Source organism: Calidris pugnax, unplaced genomic scaffold, assembly GCF_001431845.1.
Source record: "Calidris pugnax isolate Ruff unplaced genomic scaffold, ASM143184v1 scaffold93, whole genome shotgun sequence".
Lineage (NCBI taxonomy): Eukaryota > Metazoa > Chordata > Aves > Charadriiformes > Scolopacidae > Calidris > Calidris pugnax.
In genome coordinates this window covers 254846-279704 of record NW_015090807.1, presented here as the reverse complement: position 1 = coordinate 279704, position 24859 = coordinate 254846, and the positions used below count along the sequence as shown (strand labels likewise).

Below are 24859 nucleotides of genomic sequence, written 5' to 3'. Positions count from 1 at the left end.
CAAGTTGCCATGATTTCCACATGCTTTTGAAACACAGATGAAAACTGTTCCTGAACAGTTACACAAGTTCTTAACTTGAAGGCTACAGCATGTGTAAAGCCCTACAAAATACAGTATCAAACAGCTGTGATGGTATTCAAGTGTACACATGGTTTGTGAGGCCATGTCTTAGATGTTAACAAACATAAAAGAAAGACCACAGACAGCTGACATGAAAAAATACAGATTAACTAAATAGACAGTGAACTGCTGTATTTTTATAAGTTTAAAAGATTTAAAATTGTTATAAATCTGTTATTGCTGACAACATCTAAAGAATTAACTAATTAGCTTTTCCAAAGTTGAGTATCTGAAGCTAAATGTCAGCACCTAACAAGGTACAAGAAATCTTAAAAAAAAAAAAACCACAAACATTGAACTACATATTATAATAATATTTATGTTAAGTTTTTATATTTTCCCCCTTAATTTCCAGGATGGTTAAAGGTCACCATTTTTATCCCTTTTTCCCCTCACAATATTCTTAATACATAATTTGCTTGAACTGCTACAACAGGAAGTTATACATTTCTCTACCAAAGACCTAATTTCAAGTAATTTATTATTTAATTTCCTTTCTCATATCTCTACTGCTCTAAGATTTATGCATAAATACACCTTAGCTAATGGGTTTCAAAAAGTCACTAGAGTATCTTGTACAGCACAACTTCACAAATGGTCTTCTTAACTAAGGAAGCAGTAACAAGACAAGTGCTGTAGAGATATTTATTTTATTCAGAAAAAAGCTCAAATTATTGATTGAAAAAAGAACGGAAAATAAAAAAATACAGCAATCAGAACTGAAGCATAGCCTATTAATACAATTACAATTTATTTAGAAAATACAAGAAAACCACTGCAGCTGTTGCTGTTCAATTATTCTGATCTATAACAAAATAAAAAGCTCATTATTTAAATTATTCTTTTTCTCTCAAATTATTTCACCTTTTTGTCAGTTCAGTGCTCTAAAATGAAATTCTACAAAGATCTCTGCATTAAAATTATAAAAGCTATACAACTTTGCTACAGAAACTAAATTTTTTATTTGGAAATACTGTGAACCTTGAATAGGGCATAAGTGATAAAAATATAAAGCCACCTGGAAGTATACAAATTTAAAAGAAAAAATAGAAGCTATTCTCCAGTCATTCTACACAGTCACAAGAGGCCTGTACTGCCCATTAGCTGCATGTCACCCAGCGTGTATTTGAAATAAGACCCCTCATCCCCACACACATCACAAAAATAGGATTAAGTGCTGTCTGTCCTTTCTGGACAGATTCCATCCCTTACAAAACTGAACTATCTTCTTCACTGACAGTGCCATTAGACTAGTCTTTAGATTCTGAATGAAACTTGTGATGATGTGCATGACTATTCATGGGTAAAGGATGAGTTCACTAGGAGATACTTGGATTTCCTATTATTTATGTAGGAACTCAGTGCAAACCTTATTTCACAAAACCTAAAATCCATCCAAACAGGTTCAAGTGAGAGTGTTAGTATTTTTTGTCCACTCCTGCAATTTTAGACCAAGTTCTAATCACTTAAGTAGAGGTGACTTAGTAATCTATCACATCCAGAAACATAGCCTAGCTTGGGAACTTGAACTCTATTGTCTTCATAGTAAAATTATGATGGGGCAGAACAATAAAAGACAAAAAGAAGGAAAAAAGTCCACCAAAACCACCACAAACAGGCCCTTCTTCAACTTCTGGCAAACAGACCCCATGAGGAAAATATATTAAACTTGAATTAAAATCTCTTTCATCTCTTAAGTATAATTTCTTCTTTTTCACCAGGGGTGTGGGAAGTGGTTGGGTTTGTAGCACACAGCCAAAGCAATGAACTGAACACAAGCGTTCTGCCACCTCAAGAGAAGGGAATTTAAACATGCATACTTCTTGGACAACTTCTTGACAAACTTTTTAATTATTTGTATTTTTGTATTTTTTAATCTTTCAGTACTAATACTGAAATATTACTACATACCCATGTGATTACACACTGAACTTTTTCATTTTTCGTTAAAAGGAAACTCAATAATTACACTGATGAATTTGCAGAGACTCTGGAGCTGCTGCAGACTGATATTGTGACAGGAAGTTTTAGATCTTACAGATCTCATGTCATTATTCACAAAAGGAAATAATGGATTTTCAGACTGACAGAGAGACGTACTTTGATATAAAATAAAAGTAAAATGAAAATTATTTTAATTCATGAGGATATATTTCAAAGAAAAACTAATCAAAATCTATAGTCCTGTAAAGAAACATATTTTAATGAAAGGGAAAGTAACGACTTGGTCAAATCTTAGACGGAAGCAATGCCAAAGTCATGCAGCTCAAATAAAGAATGAGTAGAGAGATCTGACATACGGGTGCTTTCTTTAGAGAAAGCCTCTGTTTGGAGTGCAAGTCATTCTAGCTAATGGATAAGTCATGTTCATTGACAATCACATTAGCCCTTTTTGCTATTTTAGTCAAATAAGGCTAATCATTTAGCATGCCTAATTTATATAGCTATGAGGATGGGTTATCAGTACAGATGTACTGAAGCATAAAAGACTTGGGAACACTGACCTATCTGTCAAATTTGATCAAGTCCAATGAAATTCAATTTGTTAATCTTGCTTCATAATCCTACCCTCATGCACTCTAAACACTAATACATTTTGCATTGCACTGAGATGCACAGTCTGCAGTGAGACTTTTTATTTGGATTAATCAGAATCATGTATGAGCTATGTTAACATTTGGAGTAAGGGACATGATTTTTAAAATTAGAAGGCTAAAAGTCAGACTGCAAATCTGTAAATATTTGCAACGTGTATTTGTATGTCCAGTTCTTACCTTAAAGGACAAGACCACAACCTAATATTTTAATAAGGACTACAGCTAATAAAAGAAATTGGGACTGTTTTCTCATTAAACAGAGTGAACGCTGGTTTTGAATGTGTATATATACACATCTCCTCAAGCTTCAAAAATTAACTAATGCAACTTACACATCTCTGGATTTCTCACTTCTCTAAAATAGTGATTAATGCTCATTTTGTGCCTATAGCCACAATGAGGCCAAGAGAGGAACATAGCTCTCCTAGTACCCATACAGGCCTCATTCCAAAGGAAACATCTTTTTATCAGCTACGTGAGTTTCCAACAGTCATAAAGTTTAGCCTCTATCTTTCAATCTAGTGCTAGCTAGAGATATCTACATAATCTGGATACAGCAAACTGAAATAGCACAAGCTCTGAACAGTTGATTTTTTGCTGTTTCCAGTCCACTGCAAGAGGGCTCTGAACAGTTGATTTTTTGCTGTTTCCAGACCACTGCAAGAGGGGCTACACTTGCACAGATGATTTGTCCAATATTTGAATAATATGGTATATATAAATCTGCAGTTAGAAGACTCTCAGTCCTGGTTTGTTTCATGACAGCCTCCTTTCGAAGGACTTTCCTATCTTACTTGCTTGTCTCTCCATACAGGACAAAAGAACATTCCTGTTTTCCATTCCCTGCCCAAATTGCATACAGAAGCTTCATGGATTGAATTAGAGAGAATCAAACTCAAATAATTACTATGTTCCTCAATTTGAGATGAACTGAGATAATAACTGTATCCGAGTATAGGCTCCAGCCTATATTTGGTCCTTCAGTCACACCAGAATTCAAGAAGCAGTTCGGGAACACACAGAACATTAGCTAGAGGAGAATGACCAGAACAGACTTGAGTCAACCCATCTTAAAAAGTATTATCTATTCCTAGTAATGGAAAACAATACAGAACAGACTTGAGTCAACCCATCTTAAAATGTATTATCTATTTCTAGTAATGGAAAACAATAAATAAATAAGGTAAAGAACCTTCCCACCCAAGCTTTTACTTTATATTATCACTAAAAATAAGTAAAGGAATAAAGCAATATGATTTTTTATTGGTGCAGGTAGATACGATTCTGAAATCATATGGGAAGTATTCAGTTAACACTGATGAGACTTGACAGATGCATTGTCTGGGAAATAACATGGTTCTTTTCCCTATTAGGTATCTTTACGTAAGTTGATTTACCATATTATACTGAATATCAGTGAACATAAGACTAAAAATGTAAGTAATGCAAAGTCATAAAGTGAACTCTATTGAGGAGATTGTCAATTTGCTTATGACCTATCCATGTACTATGGAAACAAACTCTACATACCACTAGCATGCCTGAATCTGTTGTAGAGCTTGGGCACCAACACCACTACAAAACAGCTGTGAACGGGGCATGCAATCTGCTGATTCACATTGAATATTTCTTACATCATTTGCTTTGTTTTTCCGTATCACTGTCTTCACCATCATGACAATTGAGGGGGGTAAAAGTGATGTTCTTTGGAAGCCTGGAACAATTTACTTCTATTTCTTACTTATCAAGCTTAAACCCTAAAAAGTTATGGGCATAAACAATCTTAAAAAAAAAAAAAAAAAAAGGAGTGGGGAAAATGAAAAGAATATTAAAAAAAATAATAAAAATCAAATTTGTCTTCTGACCTCAATTATTGTTCTAGCATGAAACTAGAAGAAATACGCGATTTTCTTAGGCAGTCACATATTGCCATTTAATTAGTTATGCCACATATTTCCATACCATCAAAAAAATACCCAACACTAACATTTACTTTCTTACCCAAAACTAGCCAACAACCATTTTTCAGAGCTTCCATTCATGGAAATGCTACTGAGTAACAATGTTATCCTCTCAGTGGAAAAAACCATACAGCTTCTAAGTCTGCAAAGCTTTTTTGAAGGGAATATGAAATGGCATCTTCAAGTAAAAATGATTTTTTTTCTAAACAAAACATAACACTGCTCAGATAAGCAAGGTGGTAGACCTATTTGTTGAATACATGGTCTTTTATTGCTCATAAGGGTAGACAACTGGACAATTTGAGATACATTTGAAGCACTCTCTATCAATAGAAGAGACTGAAGCAGATGAAATCCTATGGAACAACAAACCTAAAAATCCTCAATATCATGACAAGTTTTTTAACCCTTTCCTTCAAAAGAAAGCATACCACAAAACTCTGACAATTCCTGGAAGAGTTTAAATAGAACATGCCTATTTTTCTTTCGATTTTTTCTGAAGAATGGAATCATCACTGCATCCATGATATCACCAATGTATGCTGGGCTATGTATAAATCACAGAAGAGAGATACAAGTCAAAATTTCCAGATGCATGCAGGTTGTTTACAAGAACAGGTTCCATAGCATAATTAAAGGGCCATGGGCTTCTATGTTACTTTGGCTCTTTTGTAGTCAGGATCAAAACTCAAGGTTTGCAATGGCTAAGAAATTACATCAATTCCCTAGTTTATGAATTATGGTTTTGGACTTGGTTTTCTTGTTCTTTATTTATATATCTGAGGAAAGTGCAATGTTTACCTATTTACGTGTTTTATAAGACAAGAGGTGAAAAAAATAAAATCCCAATTAACTTCTGTAGGTTGAATAAAGTTTGAATAAGGTTTTCCATTCAGGAAAAGAAGGAATAAGGAAATACATTTCTAAATTTGCCTGTAACTTGTTCTGTTGGTGTGAAAAGTTATTTATGGAACTATATCTACCACATATTCACATTTACACTTCTGTATATCTTAGCATTCTATTAAAGTTTGTGCATTTAGAATAAAGTGAAGACTCACACATGGATGAGAATTTAAAAAATCTAGAGATTCTTTAAAGTAAAAATCCTGGATAATGACTTCCTGCCTAATAATGGCTAGTCTTATGGTAATATTTGAAGCTCCATATTAGTCTCTGGATAGAAAGCTTTATTATAAGAGCATGAGGAAAAGCAGGAAGAAGCACAACTGCAGCAACCTCTTCATCATTAGGGGAAAAAAATGAAAGCACAGCATGGGTGTCACTATTTAATTTTATAAAGCTTTAGTGAATGCTTTGCCATTGTGCACCAGTGAGATCATGGCCCTACCCAGATACTTCTTTTAGGAGCTCATGCTGCATTGTGTATGAGAACAAACCCCAGGGCTACTGAGTTCTAACCACAGAACTCAATCTCTTCTTGGGTGCTGTAATACTGAGAGAAAACCAAAAGACAGCAAATTCTGTCTTGCATCATAACCCTTTCTAGTGGACAGCTGTGTAAAAAGAATTTCGTAACTCCACTCCTGGATATAAATGTCAAAAAAAAGATATGCATTCTAACTCATTAGGCTGTGAAGATTATTAATAGCTGAGCTACTTCAAATATATACATCATAAATGAAGAAAACTTTGTAATTTTTTATTTATCTATTTATGTATATCTGTATATGTGTAAGCGTAAAATAAAGACACATACTATCTAGCTAACTGGAAGCCTTGGTGAAAACACTGAACTAAAAAAACTAACACATACAACACAGAATGTTAGCCCAGGAATTAGAATGTGTTTAAGTTACCATACAGCGTTAGATCAAAGTAAATTTCTCTTACTTCAATATTCACATGTTTGAGGTGGAATTGTGGGTTTTCTTCCTTTATTTTACTTTAAATTTTCTTCACATAACTGTTGAACCAGAGAAATCTGTGTATCATAGAGAACTTGACAAATTGAGAATAATAAATAAAAAATAAAAAACAAGCAAGAAAATTGCAGGAGGGTAAAAAACAAACATAGTTTTGTGTAAAATAAAGCATTGTTATACCTGCAATGATGTCATCCATCTGCTCCAAAGCTGCTTCCAGCATATGACTAGCGTCAGAAGCCATCGTCTGCGATTTCTTCAGACCTTTACTGAAAAGACAGATGAGATCATTTGAATCACACTAAACCAGACCTGACAGAAAATATATGTCACTGCTACATTATAAATTAAGCCACATAACCAGAACTCCACACTAGCAAAAATACAGCCTAGTAATATGAAAACTAACAAAACTGTTCCTATTCTTGATAGATAACTTGGGATTTCTGAGGTTTTCATCCACCACTGATTTTTTTTTTTTTTAAATAAATTTTACTAAAACAAGGAAAAGCAGGTGGAAACAAACCAAACAATCTCAGATACTGGAAGCTTGAGATCCCCCTACCTCTCATCCTTACCAGTAATTTCCTAGATTCAAAGTTCAGTGCATTGCAACCTTTTGCACTGTGGGGAAAAAGAGGATTGACTAGGTTTCAATGAAGGAATGAACACATGGTGAAAGGCATGCTCTGTAGGGGGCTCTGCTTTTTGATTGCTGCCATAAGAGTATGAACAGATACAAACCTGTTGCTGGCTAAACCTAAATAGTAACTATATCTCTACATTATAGCACCCCAAGTCCAGCAATTTTCAAATCATTTTTACTCCTCCTTCCCCTGTTCAATCTACGACTTTTTTCATGACACTGAAAATACGGTTCTTTCTGCACTGATAACCAAAACGCACCAGGTATTAAGTTCCTGTTTTCGTGCTTCCAAGTATGAAAGTTACTGCTGCTGCTTTAAAAAAGGATTAAAGACAGACATTCATGTTACCATCTGACATTAAGGACAAAATTTTCCAAAATTAGTTTCTACTTGTGAGTTGGTTTTGCTGGACTCTTAGTCAAGTAGCAGTCACTATTGTCAAGAGATGACATTTCAATGAGCAAAAGAATTTGCACTGTCCATTTCACTGCCAGTGAGAAAATTCTCTCTGAAACAAGGCCCTTTTGCACATCACTTCATTGCTGAAGTATGAAACTAGTGCCCACGCAGCGATGAGCAGGGATTGTACATGTGCATAATTTTTGCAGTGCTCTAATACACAACTGAAAATACTGACAAAGCCTTTAAAGGGTCATGGAATATGATTTCTCTTCCATGAAGGATGCAATTCAGTCTTTTGACATTCAACCTCCTGATACAGAAAGTTTTTAAATCTGTGAGTCAGAACTGCTTGATTTTGAGAGCTTTCTAAACACCACAAAAGACACCTGTCTGACAATAGCTAGAGATATCCTTCAAATGATGCAGTTTGTAGGTATGTGTATAGGCAATGGCCGTATCTTTGTCAGGCTGATTATTCCAATGTCACTGAAATTTCACTAATCTTTATTTATCATGTGATTATCTGCGCTAAGAATTCAATTACTTTGAATTTAAATAAATATTGCAATAATCTCTAATGGCAATTCACATAGATGAAAATATTTTTGTACAATGTTCATCCAGTGCCATTTCAGACACTAGCCACCATGACCAATGACGTGACTGGCAGCTAAACCACCCACAACCCACATTTACTCTCTCAGTTGGAGCCTGCCTAAAGACTAGAATGTAGAATCAGCAGCCAGAGGATAGAGTCAGCTTTAAAAAAAAACAACTTATCCAATTTTGTTTCAGAGAATCTGTCAGAAAATAAATAATAAAACCCTAAAAGTACACTTAATGCTGAGTCCTTGAGCGTCGTAAGAAACGCTCAATCTGAGTGTCATGGAAAATTCTTACTAACGAGTCAAAATTATTTGCTTTTCTTACAAACTAAGAATCCCAAGACACAAGTTTTTATCCATGGTGCTGCTGAAATATACACAAAGCAAGCTAACTTATTAATAACCTTTGTGTTATCAGTAAGGTGTGTGTCCTATGTCCACTCCAGTCAATCTATGCAACACCACTATCTAGAGAGGTAGATGCAGGAGTAAGAGTCAGAAACTACTAAGTTCTAATTTGAGCTCTGCCATTTATTTAGCTTATTTAACTTCAGATCAAATTGATCTGAAAAGCGATACAAGAATGCCTTCTCAGAAAACAGAAGAAAAATCTTTAGTGTCACTCAAAGCAAAGATTAATGTAAATCAATGATTGGTTTTGGTATTATTATTTGGCATTGTTTTTAAATAATAATTTAAGCATGAACAATGCTAAATGTAACTGAATTTCACAAAAATGCATTTGACCCAAGTATTTTCTTTAATGATATTGGAAATAACACAAAATATGCTTAGAATAATCAGGAAAGTCATTAAGACATCTGATACAGACTTAAAATTTCACAATGCTTACACACGTGAACTTCACAGACACTCCCTCTGATTCTGTTGGTTCAGTTTGTTGGTTTTGGTATATTTCCATCTTCAGGTGTCACATTTACTCACCAGTAGCTTAGCAGATTCACTAAATACTTTAGAGATACCATATTTTCAACTTCAATATGCCTCCTTCCTTGCAGTATTTCCCCTAGTTCAAAGCAGTCATAACATCGGTAATAATCACCTCAGTGAGAGGAAATCCACCCACAGCAAGCAGCTGCCAGAGAGGCACCTAGGCTACCTTGCTCTTCTGGTGGATGTGGCCACCAGCCACTCCCCCAGAAATCTATGGCCACCAGCTGTGTTGGTAAACTAGGACAGTAGACTGTCTCAAAATTAGGAGGGACTAATTAAAGCAACTAGAGCAATACACAGATGGTATTAACAAGAAATGTAGGACTACCATTTCTCCTAAACACCAAATATAGTATTTGACTATCTGTAGTGAAACAGGTACAGAAAATGCTGATATATTACATTACAAACTTGAAATTTTGTTTATAGAAAAATTTTCAATCAAGACCTTGGCACAAACCAGAAAGTTTTGCTGAAAAATGCCACCAGAACTAAGTTCTTCTATCGCCTCCCAACCTCCACTCTCTGCCTGCTTTGTCCCCAGTATCCACAGTGTACTTGCTGCTTAACTGCATTAAGCGAGTAAAACCTGCTGATCAAACAACTATTCATTAATGAAAGCAATGTTCTTTGCTCCAGAGGGATAATGTAATATTACTTGCTTGACATCTTTTTCTAGACAGACCTGTTGCTTGTGCTTCGGGCGAGTGTTACTTTCCCAGACACTCCCTTCTTACAGTTTGAATGTTCTGAGCAATATTATGAAAATAGCTTGTTAGATCTCATACGCTTTCAGTTACCATTTCTGATCTACTTCTACAGAAATATCTGCAATTGTGGATTCTTTTTAAATTATTATTTAATAACAAGACACCTGTATCAATCCCAAGGCATGCTGAGTGCCCCAAACAGGATCCACCTATTTGCTAGTATTTTAATTGCAATTCTTTCTACAGTTTTCATTCCTGAATGACATCAACAGCTGCAGAACACCATGACTTATCTACCTATACTAAAATATACATGTATTTTGAAAGTTAAGTTTTTCAGTTTTGGTAAGGACTGAACAAAAACTATCTCTAACATTACAGTACAACCTTTAATATTAGCAAATTCTAACCTTCAGGATTTATTAGACTAATTTATATACCAGCAAAATAAAAGAACCAATCTACTCACCTTTTCAGGTCCCTAAGAAGAAAAGAATTTACTTTTTTGCCTGAGCAGTAAAAATTGCTTGCTATTAATAGCCAAAGTTTTACTGTTAAGCAGACCTAAGTCTAAATTATTATCAACCCTTCTAAGCCACACGCTCGTACTAATTTAGAGCCCAGCCCACATATAAAGATATTGCAACCCTGTTTGTTATAATTACCTGAGTAATAAGATCTTCCAGGAAGTGCAGACAGAGAAACTGGTCTGAATGCCTAAATTTATTTTGCTCAGCTAGCTCTACCCTTTAAACCCCAATCTGAGATTTGCATTTCAAATAAAATTAAAATCTCCGGTAGAACAATTGTGCTTAGAGCCAATATACCTTGCAAATTTCTTAACCTACTTTCTGTATGTAAAACTATAACTTACTGTGTCCAGAAACAGCATAATATTTAACAGACATATTCACTATGAGCAAGATGTTCTTTAGAATTATTAAAAGACTTAATTAAATTTGGATCCTTCATGGCCGTCTCAAACCAGCAGTTGTCCAGAGATAAGAATGTGAACATTTAGACAACTCACAAGTCAGATGTTTTTCCAAGGTTGCTCCTCATAATAAGGTTGCCAACTTTATCAGTTATGGAGAGGGGTGTGGTTTTTGACAAGAACTCTTGAAATCTAGATCTTGCCTTATTATCAATGCTTTGGGTGGCCTAAAAATTCCTTTTACATTTGGAAGACACAGCTAATAACTAACTACGACCAGCTTTTTTTTAATGAATAAATACATGTTAGTAAACTGCTTAAAGATTCAAATTTAAGTACAAAGCAATGTGATACTTGATGGTATAATGAAATTTCAAGTAGCTTGAGTAAACCTCAGAAGTCCTCCACGCTTTTTTCAGCTGCAAGATGACTCCTGAACTGGAATGAACAAATGTGCCCAATTTGCACCCCTGCCATTTCCCACCTTGCTTCTCCCCTGCCAATGCTGTATCATATCCAGTGACCCCTCAGCAACACAATTGCCGATTCATCTCTTCAACCTGGCTCAGCAGTTCTCATGACACCATCAAATAGAAAAGTTAAAAATACATGTTTGGATCCTGGCCTTCTAGAACTTTGCATACCTCTCTAATTAAGTTAATCCTTAGTTCTAAATAACCATCCACAGCTGGTGGGAACAGAAGAATTTCTGATGATCACTGGAATGAATAAGGAACACTATTTATACAGCATCCTCCAGGACTAACCAGCCAGAAATCCTATTAATCTGATTGTAACTTAAATTTAATTTATTTGTTAATATAGATACTACTTGCTCTATTTCCCCTCCATGGGCTTCACTGGAAAAGGCAGAAAGGTAAATAGAACCCCTTCCTGCATTTATTACCCTTTATGTAGTAAATAAAAACAAGACTATAGAGGGTTTTTTTAAGAATAACAACAATGGGAATAAAAAAAATAATATTTGTTTTCAGCTAGAAAATATAAAGAATACACACTAAGAGGGAAGGGGAAGCTCTAGAGGGAAATACAGATTAGCCAAAGTTGAACAAAGACCTGATACTGAACTATTTCAGGTAGATGGTAGAAGAACTGACAAAGTCTCTAGTCAACATATTGCCAGGAGTCCTTATATAAAGGGAGGCCTTTAGGTGAAGCACAGTAGCAGTACAGTACCTCCGAGATAAAAATGAGCTAACTAAATAAGCTAAACTAACTTATGCAGGTAGCTGGGTACTACCCTGCCATTGTAAAATCACCATATTTGTGCTGCTGATACAAGTAAAGAGTGACAAGCAGCAAGAACTATGCTGGTTTTAAAACATATTATACTAAATAATTTGATTTAAAACATGAAGGGAACTGAATGTAGTTAAATTTACAGCATTATGAAGTAGCAAAGCCAAAGCCAAAGATCTGTTTTCAAAAATAAACCCATTAAGTTTGCTAATACAAGTCTGAATTTCAACTGGGCAGGGGGGAAGAAAGCACCCTTAACAATACGCTAAAGGATCTGGCTGATACTTTATGATCTTTTAAGAACGCAAATCACCTCACAGTAACTCCTCCACAGGACTCATGGATATTAAGTTACAGCTGCTATTGGTACCGTAAACAAATTTCCTGACTTATGTTTGTACAAAGTCTTATCCCTACATATAAAAGCTGACGCTGACAGAAATGGCATGTGCAAAGTGAGGTTTCTTCAGCTCCTCTCTACAGCAGTTCTATCAACTGTAGAAAGCTCTTCATCTTTCAGTGTTGTTTTAAGCATTGTCCATAAAAGCTCAAAAATTTACTCCATAATTGAATTTTAAATTATTACCAGATATTTACTGTTATACACAGTAGAAAGGGAAATGTTGTAGCTTCCGACTTAGCAAATCTTAAAACCGAAACAAAAATTGCAGTATTTATTATTGTATTAAATGAAAAAAACCAAACCATAACCAAGCCTAATTATTTTATTTCAGTTGTCATCTAACTACTTCCAATTTCCAGCTAATTAAAATTTAAAAAAAACCACAATGAACAAATGCTTTGGATTTAAACCTCAACTGAATAAAGCATTACTTGATAAAATACACGAGAGTAAAGTTTCTGAACCAAAACATGAACATTTATGGTCTTAAAATAAATGCAAACATGAATGGCATACAAAAGTCAGATTTGCTACTACAGTTTGCATTTACTTGTAAAAATATTACAATTGAGAAGAGTTAGAGCCTCAAAATTCTGACATTTAAAATAAACTATGTTTTTGCTTTCCCTTCATATTTCAGGTATTCACTGGCCTCAAGGTCATAGCTTCAAATTTTCTTCCATGAAGAAGCAGGTCCCTTTCAATTAGGTCTTCTAATTACCTAACTCCAGATCCAATGCCTGGGAAGCTGCATCCACTCCCTTCCCCTTCCTGCCCCTCCAAAAAAAAAAACCACCCCACAAACCAACCCAAAACCAGCCAAACAAGAGTAGATAAACTTAAGCTGAGAAATGATATACTGAATGATCCCATGAAAGCAAATTCATGCTCTAGTAAACTTAAAGGTGAGAAATGGTAATAAAAGTAAACACAGAATTAATGCATGAATGAACTCTTTGCCCTAGAGTAAAACAGAGGACAAAACTTTGACAAACTGAGAGAGATTAAATATATGTGATTAACAAAAGTATTCAAAGTTATCCTCTATAAAAATCTTAAAATTTAGACAAACTATACTGCTGGAGAAACAATTCTTTAAAACTTGAGAATTAGGAATAACATTTCTTATGCTTCATAAAGAGTTTTCAGGCTTTTTCAAATCTCTTTGAAGAAAAGGCTTCTCAGCCTGGCCATGATCAGGCCAGTCCCTTATGGCAAATCTTAGTTGTTCAATTTTTGTTTGCCTTCCTGCATTTCAGTAAGTTTTGGAAATCATTCTTCCTGCCCATGAAGCTGTTATAGAACCAACTCAGCAGAGTAAACACTATTAATAACTTACTTTATTAATCTATTGAGTATATGTGTATAAACCCCACTAGGGATACAGAAGTGTATATGAGCACTGTGAAACAGAGATTTTGCGTTAACTTTAGCAAGTACCATTTTGTGTATTAGTCTGAAAACACAGATGTTTCACTGAAGGAGGTCAGTGCTAGCATAGGGCCAGAAGATTTTAAATCTCAAATAAATGTAAGGAGGTCCAATTTTCAAATCTGCTGACAGTGTCCATTTCCTTCAGCTCCTTGACATACACAGAGGATCATGGTAAAATTCAGCTGCTTTGCCAACAAAGAGCAAACACTTCTAAAGACTAAGCCAGTTGGCTGACAACTCATACAGTCCTTGTTCCTAGGGCCTGTAGTGTAATCAAGACAGGTATCCATCAAATTCAGATGACTCGGAGGCAGAAAATGGCCATGTATTTTTGGAACTCTCATGACACCGTAAGAAGAGTCATGTTTGTTCAGACTCAAAGTCTGTCTGGCCTGGTGCTCTATCTCTAATAATGTGCAGTGCAACACAGGAACACAGTGATCAGTCTCCTGCTCTATCTTTCTCAATAACCAGCAAGCATTAGATTTTGTGAATTACAGATTAGGTAGAAACCACCATGTTTCATAGATGTTGAAGTTGTGGATGCCCCATCCCTGGAAGTGTTCAAGGTCAGGCTGGACAGGGCTTTGAGCAACCTGCTCTAGTGGGAGGTGTCCCTGCCCATGGCAGGGGGTTTGGAACTCGATGATCTTTAAGGTCCTTTACAATTCTAACCATTCTATGAAAGATCAACCCTCTGTAGATTTATTCGATTTCTTCTCAAATCCGTTTTGTGTCATTTTTCAGCAAATGTTCTGACATTACAAAAAAAAAAACAAAACCATAGTGGTTAATCACCACTCACTTTTTCATGCCACGATCTTACAGTCTCTTTCCAGTCCTATTTTCTCTTCACCCCTACAACATCCCTGTTTAACCAAAGAGTCATTATTGTGCAAGTCTCTCCTCAGAGTAAACCCAAACTACACTTTCTGATGCTCTTGCTGCTTCTCTATATACTTTTTCTTGCTTTATTGTACGGCTGTCAACCAAGGCTATGTGTAGCATTCAAGTTGTGGGGTATTTCTGACATTTAGAAAAATGCCACAGAAGAAATACATGATGACATCGGTGAATATGTGAATGCTTCCACACAGAGTAAAAGCAATAAATCTTTACAGAAATAACTCACTTCTAGGATTAAAGAGTGGAGCGCACTAAGCGTTCCTTAAAAAGGACAGACACTAAAGTAGGTGATGATTGCTGGATGAACCGACACCAGTGTACACTGAGGTATCAGAGATAAGTTGTTCTGAAACAGAACCTCAGAGCAAAGAGGAGGGTTAACAAGCTAGAAAACTGATTTCCTGCAATCAGAAGAGACAATCTTCTTCCACAAGTTCTCCAAGGTAAAAAGCTGAGATCTGGGTTAGACTACACAGAGAAACAGTCAAACACAGACACAACTAAGGGAGATATTTCTTATCATTATTTCTCATTATGAAATAATCTACTCTTTGGTTACTCAAACTATAGGTGTCCTGAATTTGCCTCAACTTTACTAAAATGATACTAATACTTCTGTGAAACCTAAGCCTTAGATATAAGGCCTAAAAATGAATACTAAAAAGACAGGTTTTTTGACTGTAAAATTTAATTTCATAATAGTAGTTTTCCCCTCTGAAACATTTTGTGCGGCAGTTTATAAATAACTGGGAACATCACTAGGCTAGCTTAATATGACCCACCCTGCATCTGTGAAGACAAATATGCTGAATTCACACTAACAGAAACTGACTATATCAAGTACTTCTGTATAAATTTAAGCTTCAGTAGCTATTTTGAGGGAAGTGTCTGTGGGAAACAAAAGAAAGGAAAAATATACTTCTGCTAGAAACAGCAAATCCAACATAAATGAATCTGCTTGGATTAAAAACATTAAACTAGGAACAACAAGTGGGTAACTATGAAAAGCACCATATAGCACACTACTCATCACATCAATGAGAATATAAATTTTAACAGCTGTGTGAGTTTAATGCTTATGCTTATAAACAAAATATTCTTATATCAATTGCTTCCTGAAGATTAATGAAAATATCTTTGGAAAAAGCCGTCTTCAAGTTTTTCTCTTTCTCTGCCTAAAGAATATGTTTAACCAAGAGGCAAAAATTCTCCATGGCAAGTTAAATCCTGATCTAAAATGACACAATTTGTTGATTTTGCTACCCCATGATTCAGAATATGGGACATCTTGCAGAACTAGCCAACAAGTAAGGAAATTGCTGTATCAAACACTGTGCCACAGCCAATTTCTAAATCAGAGAACAATACATTCTCCTATCATATTTACTTTCCATACTTAATGGATTAACATAATTTTCTAATTACAAGAAAAAGCGTTATACAGAGAAGCAATGTTGCAAAACAGACACAACAGTAACTTGACATCCAAAAGCAACATTTAATATTTTTAAGGTTCACATAGGTGAGAGAAACTTGTAACATCTCCAGCTGAAGAAACATTATTACAGGTGGCAAGAAAAATGTGACATCTTTTGTTCCTGTTTTTCCAGTGGATCCTAGAAGAAATACGAATACCAACATAACCAGACACAGATTAAACACCAACCGAAACCAGAGGCTGACTTCAGAGGAAACACGAAGCAGCCCATAATGAATGTGTGATATAGGTCTCCTCACTGACCTGTTTACTCTATGGAGGAGCTGTACACGCTCACAGAAAAACATGTTTAGCTAGCAAAGGATTTTAACAGAATCACCACATGGAAAAAACACTGACTGAAGTGCTCAGCTTTTCTATTTCACGCTCATTTATGCACACTGTTTCTGCTCTATTGCCACAACTGAAACAAGTAAGTTTTAGATAAACTGTTAAGTCCAGTTTTGAGTATTTGGTGCAAACTTCTTACAGGTTTACAAAAGAGTTCTGAAGTGCCCAACATGCTTCTTCCATAAAGCAGATACATCCAATGGCAAAAGATACCAAAGAGATCCTGGAAGTCTACATTTATACATAGCACCTTTTATTATCAGCCATGCTAGGCATTCTCAAGCTCTTACCAACCACAAAGCCCATCATCAGGTGTCTGCCAACCATTTCAAGGCATTTATTGTCAGTTCCATACAAATGTAAAATGAACAAGTTTCTATGTCAAATCACGTTATGAAGGGTAAATCAAATCAACTTAAATTTCTCCCTATAAAATAGACATGATATGTAGGACTAAGAAAGAGGTAAGAAAATGCACAGCTACAGTTCCATGTAGCAGAACGCCTGTTTGAATTTGCAAAACTTGAAAGGTATATGTCATTTGCAGAAAGAAACTAATTGCTCTGTAGAACTGTTACTGTGTATGAGCCTCCAAAGCTACCATATTCCAGTTTAGTCATTTTGGCTTACAGGTTTGCTTGAACACTTAATGGAGAAAGCTTTTAGAAATTTTGCAAATTAAAAAAAAAAAAAAGCCTCTCTCAACACAAACTGAATGCAAGAACTGAACCTAGAAACAGACCCATTCACGAACTCATTATTCTGTTTTTTATATACACATTTACATCTGAAGTTCAGCATGTTGTTAGCATAATTCATCAATGTATAAAGGATCATTTCTGCTCTCTTTTATTAGTGATTTCCCATTTCTTTTAGGGTATGAAAAAAATAGGAGTAAAACCCGAATACTGCACATACATAAGATTTCTCTAGATTCATTTCCATTTAAGTATCTTAATTAAGTACTTGAACATGAACCAAAATTATTTGCCAAAAAATAAAACTGTAGCCTAAATTTTGAGCTACTGTGCGTTACTTCCAGTCCACACAAAAACTTTTTTATATGATTGAAATAAATAGAAAAATCGCAGTTGTTACTGCAAATGCTAGAGTATAATAGTACCTGAAGCAATATATTGTTATAAAGTTAGCTGGCTCCAAAAGAAATAGACACCTTCATACTGACATAGAAGACAAATGAAACGGAATTCTTTTATTACTTGAAAGGGCCTGAGCGTCATAGAAAGGCCAGAAGTCCTAAAGCAGACAGTCACAGTCCCCAACAGCAATGACACCTGAGGGGATAGTGGGGTCAGCTTTTACACATGCTGTCTCACTTCAGACTCCTTCATAATAAGACTCAGAGCAGCTTCTAAAAACTGTTTGAAAGGCCCACCACTCATATTTGGTCCTCTTGTGAGAAAACCTATGGAGTTTCCTAAGTTAATAACTTAATCGTATATTTTACTGTTTGATAATAATGCCTTTTGGGACCTGTTTATTAAAATAACCACAAAATTAAATGATCTCAGGCTAATGACTTGCAAAGTTCTTTAATCCCTAACAGCTACCGGCTGATTTGTCTTTATGAAAAGTACTTATGAAGTTTCTTGCATCTGGGGCCAAGTGACAGTACATAAAAATTAAAATGAAGAAAAAAAAAAAAAGAAAAAAGATTGAACTATTTAAATGACTGTCCATTGGATTAACTTAATAAAGTTTTCCCTCTGTTTAAGGAAATAAAAGGAACTTGGAGTTGACTATCAGTTTATTTCATTTTCCAGAAAACGGATCAAAGTCTGCCATGCTTATGTAAGTCTTACACCCTTATACTTTTATAGTACATTTGTAAGTAAAATTTGATTTGCTGTTACACATAAGAGTGATTTAGGCCCCTATGTTTCAATGGTCTTCAAAAACTCCAAGTGAAAATATTCAAGACAGTTTTATTAACTCTGAAAAAATACATATCTACTCTTTTCCTACTTGAAAAGTGTGGTCATGTTAACACACACTGAACTACAGCTCTGTCACGAAGAAATTGTTTCATCTCTATTAGCCCTTATCGATAAGGGATAGTTTTAGTCTATGACAGAAACAGTACTGTTTACTTTGTTAGTTAAGAAGAGCAAATAAAATACATTCACTGTAAAATTGCATTTACAGGCATACTGCCTAGAAAACTATGCAAGCTGCCTAGCATGGTAGTTTTATTAGTCTCAACTAATTTGGAACCTCTGCTTCTGAGTACACAAATCTGGGTTTCCAAAGGAAGTGAGCAGCTGCTAGTCCCATTCTTCTCAATTCAGCCCAGGATAATCAGAAGCTTTAATTAAATAAAAAACTACAATGACAGGTGAATCCAAACTAAATTTTAAGATTTAAGAAATTTAAGAATAAATTAAGAGTCTTCTTGTTAATGTATGTTCTGAATATGTGAGAGCGATTTGTTCACTCAAGATCACTTTGATCACAAGAGCCAGTGATTTGTTTTGCCATTTTTTCTCCTTGTCTGCTGGGTGACCATAAATCTGCCAATGAAACTGGGAGTGATAGTAAGGCCACTGGAAGAAGGCCCACGCTTATGTGATTTTTCACTCGTACCCTCACTGCAAAGTATAAAGAGAGCTTATAATCATAAATAAAAAAAAGCATGACTTCATACAGGAGGTTGAGCATAAAAATCTGAAAAAAGAGGTTTTCCACATGAAAGAAAGGAATTGAATTAATCCTAAATTTCAGGTAAAAGCTTATGTTAACTGCATTGTGAAGACTTAAACTCATTATGCACTTAAACATAAGGAGAACAGTTTTATGAAGCGTATGGGAGTGTTACCACAGAATAATTGAGTCACAGAATAGTTGAGGTTGGAAGGCACCTATTTCGAATCACTTACTTCAGTTCCCAAGAGCTTGTTTTTATTAGTATATAGGTTAACATTTGCTGGAATGTCACCAAGGCATTGATGTATAGGACAAAGATGAAAACCAGAAATTTACCAGAAACTTCATTATGAACTACAGAATCATAGAACAAAGTAAAAGACAGAGAAGTCTTATGCAAGAAGATCTTACATTCCCTGCCCAATTCTGCCCACAGCAAATACCATCTAGGTGAAATGCAAAAACTTTGCTTCCCAGTGTGGTTTGTGCTGGTTTCCTACCTATTTAATATATTGGATTTACCTCTCCAAGCTCTCTGCTAGAAGTTTATTTCTCTGGAGGGAAACATCAAAATACTTCAGTTTAGGAGCTGACTGGATTACATGCATTAGTTTATCATCATCACAGAAACACATTCATAAATCTTACTGCAATGTCATTAGAATAAGATGTTCTGATTATGCATTATTAAAGCAGATGCTGCCATCTGCACTGCATTGTAGTGGAATAAAAATATGAATCACTATATTCAGGGACACTTGGCAAATATTTTCCTGTCAAATTAGGGCTTCTGAAATAAACTTTGGGTTGAAAATAGTGCAAATTGGAAACAAAATCACTCCATTGTATGAGCAGTACAGACATAAATAACAAGACAGCTCCAGCTAAGTCACCTCTGTACGTGGAGACCAACCAGACCTGTTTTCAGAAGAGGATAAAGTAAAACAGAAGTTCCCACATTCAGCGCTTGAAATCCAAATTAGAATTCAGCAGCTTAGAGTTATCTTTGGAAATTACTTTAACTGGCATACAATCCATTGATCTTAAAGAGTATGAAGACATAGCCAACAAGTGAATCATTCCCTATGAATATTCATATGTACTACATCCTTGCTCTAACAAAAACAAGACTCACAGTCACCATTTGATAAGCAACACTGGTAATGGAGCCAGACTTCGGACCTGTCTTTTTCTTCCATCCAGCAGGTCCTGACTTCGAGCCTTCAGTCTTATTTCACCCCTCCAGCCTAATTCAAGACTTTACTGAAGGAAAATCAGGCCTGCTGATCCGTTTTCTCCAAATTCACATCTGCTCCAGCAAACCATCATCAACTTAGCACCATGTCCTTGGGTGATATGCAAAAGACCTCTAGTACAATAAGCAGTTCCTGCTCTGTCATTGCAATTCCTTGGAAGTCAGATCCATCATTTACCATTCAAGGCATGTTGTCTGCCACATACTATTTGGTCACTGTCAGTTTTCTTACCTTTTCCTCTCTCTAAACCACAAAGTGTTCTATTTTCTCCAGTATTCAATTCTCAACTTTTATCTTCAGTTACTTCAAGTTTTACTTGTATAATTCAGCTAAATAGATGAAGACTACACTGCATTGTAACTTGACAGAAGCACATTATAAACATAAAATCCACAACTTGACCTAGACTGGCAATAGTGCCATTAGGATTTACCTTTTGTTTCTTTCAGAAAAGAATTATCTTTGTTCTCTGCATCAATGAATTTCCAAATAAGAGCAAAGTGTTATTGGGAAATGGTTTTATAGCAAACAAACACATGAAGATGCAGAGAAACACAAAAGGTAACCATAATGTTACAAGGTCATAAGAGACTTGAAATAAAAATGTTATGGTAAAACATACAGGCAGAGGCATCTAGCTACAAACAAAACAAAAAACCAAACCAAAACAACAAAAAAAAAGTACCTTGATTTTGTGGCTTAATGTGCACCTATTTAAAAGAATTATAAAATATGTAAAGAGGTGGCAGGAAGAAATTCAAGCTGTCACAGTTTATCAAAGACATGTTACCATCTCTGAGCTGGTGCTTAGACAAAGTTAAAGAACATGTTGTCCAAAGGTTGGAATCTCAGTTTCTGCAGCTCTTCAAAGTAACAGGTGAGCTGATAGCACAGAAGAGACAAGAGCAAACTGGAGAAAATTTTAAAATGATCTATTTTAAGCTTTCTAAACTTAAAACAGTTAAAAGCCATGAACTTCCCAATTTTTAATGGATCAAGTTACTGAAGCTAAATGATTTCATATGCATCTAGTGAACTCTGGTAACTGATCAAGCATGCCTCCAAGGGCAGGCATTACTGGCTAAACTCTATTCAGTAGCTCATGAGGATTTCAAGATTATAACTTAAGAACTTGAATTCACTGAATTCTGAGGATGACGTAGCAAACTCAGATGATAAACATCTCCAAAGATTTGAATGATGTAACTCCACTAACAGAAAAGAACTCTGAACCTAAACATCATCTTCCATTGCATTACTATTTCCACATTATTAGGTATTTCTGTAAAATGCAGAAAAGCCTGGCTTGGTACAGTATGTTAAATTATAACATGTTCGTATCTACACTGAGTGATCATTATCATAAAATACATTTCCTTATGCATAATTTCTCTGCTTTGATAAACACTAAATCCTCTGAAGCAAGAACATGGCTTCATGCTATTCATGTAAATATATATTTTTTGTGGGGAGGGAGCCCCACTGAGGCTCTGCATTAGCAAATGGCTATGCGCATACAAGTAATCTGACCAGGTCAAGGCCCTCATTTGTTTGAGATGAAAGGCTCAAACAAATCCCTAGCTGTGGGGAAAATGAACTAAGTTTCTGGTCTGTCTCTGAATAGTCTAATAAGAGTGAGAGGAGTGTCTAAGGATAAGTGCTTTACAGGGTTTTGTGGGAGTTTGTTAGTTTGTTTGTTTGTTTTGAAGAGACAGAGATCGGAAAGAGGCAAACAGGAAACAAGTTGGGTAAATGGGGGCTAGAAGCAGAGCTGCACCTGGGAAAAAAAAGAGGTGCATCACTATCTTTTGTTCTGTTTCATTTTCCCACATTTTCCATTCATAGCACATTCTCCCTCTGCTTTTCACCTTGTTTGCTGATCCTCAGTGTTTAAGGAAGGTGATTCCTAAGGTCTTTGCTTACTCTTTTCCATCTGTTCTCTTCCCATCCTCCGTTCAAACACACCATATCACATTAAATCACATTACGCTGCCCTAGAGCCTGCACAGACGGTCTATAACAGACTCTGTAACAGAAGCATGACAGAGGAAACGGAGAATTGACTCAAGAACCCAGAAAGCACTTATCTAGTCTTTGCCTACACCAATGTATTCTCCCTTTGGTTACACACACAAATAACTTTTCCACACTGCTGGTACTAGGTTAACGGTGAAGTGAGACCAGATACAGTAGGAGTGAGGGGAAGATAGTGCTTATTATCCCATATCTACTTACTCCTTACTTCCTTCCTGCCCTCCCTGCTTCAAGCATAGGCTTAATATGGATGGGGTTGCTGGAGTGAAATCAAGATGGTAGCAGCAGTGCCCTCTGCCACCATTCCTCTAATTTCTCAGCTTCCTGGGACAGGAGATGAAAGCAGCAAGGGGACATGGAACCAGGGAACAATGCTCCCAGCCCAATTCCTACCATGCTTCAGCCACACAGATTAACCAGTTTCTGCCCCCTCCCTTTAATTTGGCACTTTCCATAGGGCAGAGTCCCAGATATATGATAGATAAACTGCTATAAGTTTTGCCAAGACACTTGATTATAACTTGGCCTAGGTAAACAAAGCATTTAAGTTATCAAAAGCGATGCTAACATCAGCTTGAAACAGTTACAGGCATATCATTTGTGTCTACAACAGATATAAACATCAGCAGTAAGTGGCAAGATTAGTCTTGAGCTATTCCTCAGCCTTAGTCTTCTTACTGTGGTCTTGAAATTATTTGATGTATTACAAATCATTATTATAATTTTTTATACATTATTTTTTCATGATATTCTGGTACCAAGCTATATACTTGTCCTGAAGACAAATGTAAGGTTCTTTTGTGTTCTCCCTCTGCTCTAACTTACACTGGGTTTCCTTTAGGTTCAACAGGCCCTTAAAATTGCTTTCAACTATCAGCAAATGGAGAGTAAATCCGTATGATTTAAAAACAACCCATATTTGCTTAGGTTTGTCCCAATTTTGTCCTTTCACTCTCCTGGTATACTGAGTTCTACTCCAAGCATTTCTCCATTAGGAAGATACAGGGAAGCATAAAGATTTATTGGTTTTAGCTAAGTCCATACAGCAGATCCAAGTCAAAGTCAGGAACACAAGCAAAGTAAATCAATAAACCCAGAAAGCTGAAATTCAGCCTTCTTTGCTCTCCCATCAACTCTTTCCATGTTTCCACACAAGTTTCAGAACGAAGCCCTTCATGCACCTGTTCTCATACTCCTGTTTAAAAAAGCCCAAACACAACTAACCACAGAAAAGTGCCCCTCACCGTTGTCCCTCCTGCCAAAACCCTGCAATTAAAAATCTGAAATTGTGGAAAACCTTTATGACTATGGAAACACAATGTCCTGCACATGCATATCTTCAAAAGCCCATATTGCACTTCACCTATATACAGTCAGATCCTCAGTTGCTGACCTACCAAATTAATACTTAACATTTTATTTTGCCCAATGCAAAACTGAACAAACGGTCACACACAAAGCGGTGGGATTCCTTACCCTTCTTCTAGAGGTTAAGGGGGAGGTATTTTTATCACGGTAGCACGATAGCAGGAGTGCTGAATGATGAAAGTGGAGATCACTTGACATCTCCTCATACTCTTAGCTCCCTTATCTCTGTACCAGTAAAACAGCCCATTACAGCCAGCTTCATCCTCCAGCTGTTCTCTTCTGAACACCCTTTTAACTACCTCATTTCCCCCACATATCTCTTTTCTGAATTAATTTCTAATTACAAACCTTGGGGAGGGTGTGAGAACAGCTCGCTCCCACTTCAGAGAACTTGACTGCAACTGGATGTCACTACTGACAGCACAGCTTCTGGCTCGACTGCTCTATGTCAATAACACGGTTTATTTACTGAACTGCTAGCTAAACTCAAGTTTCAAAGCTTTGCTCGCTGCGAGAACAAATATTTAACTTACAGGAGCCGCGTCTATTTAAAAGTCCTCTCAGCGGGCACGGAGTCCTCAACTCTCCCAGCAATAGCAAAGCGTTAAGAAAGGAGAAGCAACAGGCGTTGTGGTCGCATCCGCAGCACGGTTCCTGAAGGATCCCCTGGTGGAAACCGGCCGAGGCGCCCCGGAGCCCGCCCGGAGCCTGCCTGCCCCGCCGACCTGAGGGGCTGCCCGCCGGCGCCTCAGGACAGCCCGGCCCAGCGCTCCGCCGCCTCAGCCGCGCTGAGGGGACACCCCCAAACCCTCCCGGGGCAGCGCCGCAAACCTTCCCCGCCGAGGCAGGACGTTTCCCCCGACCTCCCTCAGCACCGAGCGGCCTCCCCC

General features: G+C 36.4%; 1 protein-coding gene across 5 annotated transcripts in view; it reads right to left on the bottom strand.

The window, feature by feature from the left end:
* Nucleotides 1-24655, bottom strand: part of PPFIBP2 (PTPRF interacting protein, binding protein 2 (liprin beta 2)) — a 106810-nt gene extending 82155 nt beyond the window's left edge. For 3 of the 5 annotated variants that reach the window (XM_014938316.1, XM_014938318.1, XM_014938320.1), the window contains exons 1-2: nucleotides 24503-24655; nucleotides 6745-6833 (exon numbers count right to left, since the gene is read on the bottom strand). In XM_014938316.1, coding sequence (XP_014793802.1) covers nucleotides 6745-6808 — 64 coding nt within the window. In that variant the 5' untranslated portion in view covers nucleotides 6809-6833; nucleotides 24503-24655. The remainder of the gene's footprint in view (nucleotides 1-6744; nucleotides 6834-24502) is intronic. The other 2 variants (XM_014938317.1, XM_014938319.1) reach the window with 1 other exon arrangement.
* Nucleotides 24656-24859: the final 204 nt, after the last annotated feature.